At 44.4% G+C, this 5,413-nt stretch overlaps 1 protein-coding gene across 1 annotated transcript; it reads right to left on the minus strand.

Annotated features, from left to right (window-relative positions):
* Positions 1–15: 15 nt before the first annotated feature.
* Positions 16–3,049, minus strand: LOC111530700 (poly(A)-specific ribonuclease PARN-like). Its single transcript, XM_026448969.1, has 4 exons — positions 2,882–3,049; positions 2,373–2,450; positions 970–1,049; positions 16–133 (listed from the first exon to the last, which is right to left on the minus strand). Exons 1-4 carry the CDS (start codon positions 2,898–2,900, stop codon positions 62–64), a joined length of 249 nt encoding a protein of 82 aa, XP_026304754.1. The 5' UTR covers positions 2,901–3,049; the 3' UTR covers positions 16–61.
* Positions 3,050–5,413: the final 2,364 nt, after the last annotated feature.

The following is a 5,413-nucleotide window of genomic DNA, read 5'->3' on the forward strand; positions in this document are numbered from 1 at the left end:
GGAGACTTAGGAGGTGACACTGTGCCACAAAAACAGAATTCCCAACGTTTGTTAAAACAACTTACTTTGAATCTGAGTAGTCATACTTAAAAGTGCAAAGACCAAACTGAAATAGCAAAAAGTCCATGGAATGCTGGAAAAGGGAAATAAAACATGTCACAACAGTGCTGCATATTCCATGTGAGCATAGCATTCTCAAACAGGTGGGCTTTCTGAATTACTCAAGGAGACTTCAGCAGAATACTTCCAAGTAGAACAGATTACACATATGAATCAGAAGCATTACTAATTTGTATATATTTCATAATACTTTTCCCATTTAAGGACCTATTTATCCATCATCCAAAGAATCATATTAGGTCTCTTTCCAAATGATTAAAATAACTGCCTCATATTTCCTAGCAATCAAATTAACACAGAAAATGCTAAATCTTCCCCAAAATGTTTTCCAGCAAACAATTATTTTTGCTGTTTTAAATATCATTAAAATAATACTTTAAGGCCAGGTGTGGTGGCTCACATCTGTAATCCCAGCACTGTGGGAGGCTGAGGCAGGAGGATCGTTTGTGGCGGGAAGTTCGAGATCAGACTGGTCAACAAAGTGAGACTGATCTCTACAAAAGAATATGTAAAAATTTTATTAAAAAAAAAAAAAAAACTGGCTGGGCACAGTGGCTTGCGCCTGCAGTCCCAATTACTTGGGAGGCTGTGGCAGGAGAATCACTTGAGCCAGCAGTTCAAGGCTCCACCGAGCAATGATCACACCACTGCACCCCAGCCTGGGTGACAGGAGTGAGACCTTGTCTCTAAAACAAGACAAAACAAAAAAAATCAATTCATGGCTAGGTTTGAGGAGAAAATACTGCACTTACAAAACCTTAATGTACAAGTTTAATAACAATATTTCTCTATCATTGAACATAAGGAAGACCAACAAAAGAAAAAAGATTTTCTAACACATCCACTTGCCTTTTTAAGCTTCTGATACCTTTCTTCTGCAGTGTCAAAACCATTTGTTAATGCAGAAACTGAAGGTCCATCACTGATTCCTAGATTTTAAGAAATAAAAATGTTTAACTTACTAATAAACACTAACGTAAAAATGCCAGTCAACCATTCAGTGCCTCGATAATGTCATATCATGAATTAAGGTTACTTGGAAGCACTCCCTAACTTACTTTTTCAAAATAAGCATTAATTTCGCTGGCCACCAGCTTAAACCCTCTAATAGCGAACTTAAGAGAGGTCAATGTTTCAACTTGAGAATAGGCAGTTCCAGTGTCTAAAATATGACTTAAAACACAGTAATCATTTAAGAAAACAACCTCTATGCTTGAATAAATTTTGCTGCTTTAAAAGATTCTTGTATAAGCAGACATCAATAAATCCCTAAGTACATTACTGCCAGAGTTCCAGTCTTGGTCAAGAGTTTGGAGTGGTTAATATCCATACAAAGAAGGTATCTTCAAAGTAAAGGGAAAATTATTTCTGGTGAAAACTCTTAGCTTCCTAGGGAAGTGACTCCAACTAGAAACTGCTCAAAGCCAAGGATAATATTTACCCCTGCATGGATTCCTGCATGGAAAATCAGACAGCAAAAATGGATATTCATATCAAAGGAAGTGAACCGTTCATATTGACATCGACAATTTTAAAACTAGCCTTTGCTCCCCCTAAAAAAGGGGAAAAAAAATTTGCAACTTTAAGTGTCTGAAGTATTTCCTGTATACACATCTGCTGAGGCAGGCAATGAACATGTTCACTAATGCATAAAGAAATATCTCATTTATCTGCAAAAACCTGACCCTAGCCGGTCACAAAAGGGCAAATATTGTAAGATTCCACTTATATGATATGTCAAGGGCAGTCATATTCAGAGAAAAATGGCAGTTGCTAAAGGCTGGAGGAAAGGAGGAATGGAGAGTTTAAGGTGTAAAGAGTTTCAGTTTGTGAAGATGAAGAAGTCCTAGAGATGGATGGGTATGTTTGCAAAGCAATGTGAATGTACTTAATGCCACTTATCTGTAAAGTCACTTAAAACGGCACATTCATGTTATATCTATTTTACCTTCAAGAAAAAAAGTCTGACCCTAATCCTCAAGCTCTCCGCAATGTACATGCCGCACTGTTTTAAGCAGCACCAAAACCATCATCTCTATCTGCAATCCTGAGTCCAATCACAAACCCACGGCATTTCATTTCTTCCGTGCTTTTGAAACGTTTAAAAGGTAATATTGAGACTTGTGAAACCCGCCCAAGGCTACTAACAGCGAGAGGCCACCATCAAGCATAAGAAGTCTGGGGCTGGGGGATTGAAGGAGCCTTGGCTACGCAACGCAAGGCGGTAGCCTGAGCTTGCGAGGGAGGGATACCTGAAAACTCCCCATCGATTCCGAAGAAGTCGGCCTCCTCTATGGCCTGGTACACTTTGTGAAGATTACTCTTAAAATCTGCGGAGAAACCGAAAAGAGGCTCAGAACCAGTGACCTGAATTCCTGCTAAGGGGAGAGGGAAGGAAGGCCGAGGACCTCCTGAGGCTGAGAGCCGGAAGGGAAAAAGTCTCAGAGGTGTGCACCGGGGCGAAGGTAATCAGGTCCTCGAGGGGTGCATGGGCAACGGGGACAAGCCCCGGGGGGTGCCCGGGCCGGAGAAGGACAAGGCCCCGAGTGGTGCCGGGATTGGAGGAGTAAGTACAAGGACCCTAGGAGGCACGGTCCGCAGCGGGACTAGATCACAAAAGGCGCACCGGCTTAAGGAAGGAAAAGCCCTGAGGGGCTGCCTCAGCCCCACGCCCAGCCAAATAGGCCGGCCATGGTCTCGGCCTAGCAGGCCAGGGACAACGGGGTGTGGGCAGGCGGGGAGGTGCACGGCGAACACGCACTGCTCCTGATTATCTCCATTCTGCAGAATGGCCGGAATCCCGGCCCCACACGGGCCCGCGCTCGCCTCAGCGCTTCCACTCGCGGAATTCCGCGGCGACCGCGGCAGTAGCTGAGGCAGCAGCAGCTGAGACTGCAGCCGCAATTTCCGGAAACAGCGCGGGCCTGCTGCGCTTGCGTCAGCGCCTGCGTCGACGGCGGGGGCGGGGCCAAGGCTGGGCTCCTTTCACTCCTGACAGGGACAGGGGAGGGGCGTGACTATCGAAGTCCCCAAGGCGTGGCCTAATTTGTGCGGGCATTCACTTTAGTAGAAAAAATGTGCATATCTGGACGTCCAGTCAACCAGGAAATACTTATTGCGGTTCTGTGAAATGCTAGCCACTCTTATGGGGTGGAGATACAGTGATGAACAGGAAAACGTGCTCCCTGCCCCACTGTAGCTTAAACTTCGGCTAAGGGGAAATTCAGGCAGGAGTCAAACTTGCCATTTGGTAACACATGAAAATCGCTATTAAGAAAAACAGCCAGCGATGTAATAGAGAATAATGGGATCTGGGCGCGGTGGCTCACGCCTGTAAGCCTAGCATTTTGGGAAGCCGAGGCGGGAGTATCTGTTGAGCTGAAGAATTCGAGACCAGCCTGGGCAGCATAGTGAGACCTGTCTCTTAAAAAAAAAAAAATTAGGCCGGACCAGTGGCTTAACGCCTGTAATCCCAGCACTCTGGGAGGCCGAGGCGGGTGGATCAGGAGGTCATGAGTTCAACACCAGCCTGGCCAACATAGTGAAACCGTGTCTCTACTAAAATTACAAAAATTGGCCGGGCTTGGTGACTCACGCCTGTAATCCTAGCGCTTTGGGAGGCCGAGGCGGGCAGATTACCTGAGGTCAGGAGTTCAAGAGCAGCCTGGCCAAAATGGTGAAACCCCATCTCTACTAAAAATACAAAAAATTAGCCGGGTGCAGTGGTGCACGCCTGTAATCCCAGCTACTCCGGAGGCTGAGGCAGGAGAATCGCTTGAACCCGGGAGATGGAGGTTGCTGTGAGCCAAGATCACGCCACTGCACTCCAGCTTGGGCGACAGAACGAGACTTCCTTTCAAAAAAAAAAAATTAAATTAAATTAAATTAAAAGAATAATGGGGGTTGTTACTTAGGTGATCAGGGAAAGCAAAGCTGAGACTCTTAGCTACTGCATTAGCCTCTGGGAATACTATGTCGAGTGCAACATATGAGGCCCGGGACTAATGGAATTGTATGTTGGTTTAGAGTTGCTGTTCTCCAATGCCTAGCACTGGGCTGACACGTAGTAGACGCTCAATAAGCATGGGTTGAATGAATACATTCATTCAACAATAAAATAAAATAAAATAAAATAAAATAAAATAAAATAAAATCAGTCTCAAAACGATAAAATAAAAGACTGAAAACAAACAAAACCCAATAGTTAGGGTGTGGGTAACTTGGTGACTACCCAGAGTTTTTGATAGCTATCTGAGCTGCTGAACATCTGCAGAGTGGAGTACAGGATGGGTCCTTGAATATATGCCACAAGAAATGAAAGCGGGCAGGCTACAGCGAGAGCCAGGATAGCCTTCTCAGCCCGCCCTCATCTTATTCAACACCACCCAAGGCAATAAATCACACAGGGCTTTAAGTCTAGGCAGCAAGTTAGCATCTAGAGGAGCTAGTCACCTTTGCTCTACTGGTTTCTGACCCTGTCCAGGAAAAAAATCTAGTTGGAGTTTGAAAATGCAACATTTTATACAGTAAGTGACTGTAAATGCTTCTCCTTTTTTTTTTTTTTTTTTTTAAGATGGGGTCCCACACTCAGCTAATTTTTATATTCTTAGTAGAGACAGGGTTTCACCATATTGGCCAGGTTGGTCTCGAACTCCTGACCTCTTTATCCACCCGACTCGGCCTCCCAAAGTGGTGGGATTATAGGTGTGAGCCACCGCGCCTGGCCTAATGCTTCTCTTTTTTTTTTTTTTTTTTAATTTTTATTTTATTACTATTATACTTTAAGTTCTAGGGTACATGTGCATAACGTGCAGGTTTGTTACATATGTATACTTGTGCCATGTTGGTGTGCTGCACCCATCAACTCGTCATTTACATCAGGTATAACTCCCAATGCAATCCCTCCCCCGTCCCCCCTCCCCATAATAGGCCCCGGAGTGTGATGTTCCCCTTCCCGAGTCCAAGTGATCTCATTGTTCAGTTCCCACCTATGAGTGAGAACATGCGGTGTTTGGTTTTCTGTTCTTGTGATAGTTTGCTGAGAATGATGGTTTCCAGCTGAATCTATGTCCCTACAAAGGACACGAACTCATCCTTCTTTATGGCTGCATAGTATTCCATGGTGTATATGTGCCACATTTTCTTAATCCAGTCTGTCACTGATGGACATTTGGGTTGATTCCAAGTCTTTGCTATTGTGAATAGTGCCGCAATAAACATACGTGTGCATGTGTCTTTATAGCAGCATGATTTATAATCCTTTGGGTATATACCCAGTAATGGGATGGCTGGG

The sequence above is a fragment of the Piliocolobus tephrosceles genome, unplaced genomic scaffold (assembly GCF_002776525.5).
Source record: "Piliocolobus tephrosceles isolate RC106 unplaced genomic scaffold, ASM277652v3 unscaffolded_626, whole genome shotgun sequence".
Taxonomy (NCBI): Eukaryota; Metazoa; Chordata; class Mammalia; order Primates; family Cercopithecidae; genus Piliocolobus; species Piliocolobus tephrosceles.

Excerpts from the sequence above, each read along its gene's own strand:
- LOC111530700 (XM_026448969.1), bottom strand. Across the intron at positions 1,050-2,372 it reads AATCGATGGGGAGTTTTCAG|GAATCAGTGATGGACCTTCA; the intron begins GTATCCCTCCCT and ends CTTAAAATCTAG. Across the intron at positions 134-969 it reads GGTATCAGAAGCTTAAAAAG|CATTCCATGGACTTTTTGCT; the intron begins GCAAGTGGATGT and ends TCCCTTTTCCAG.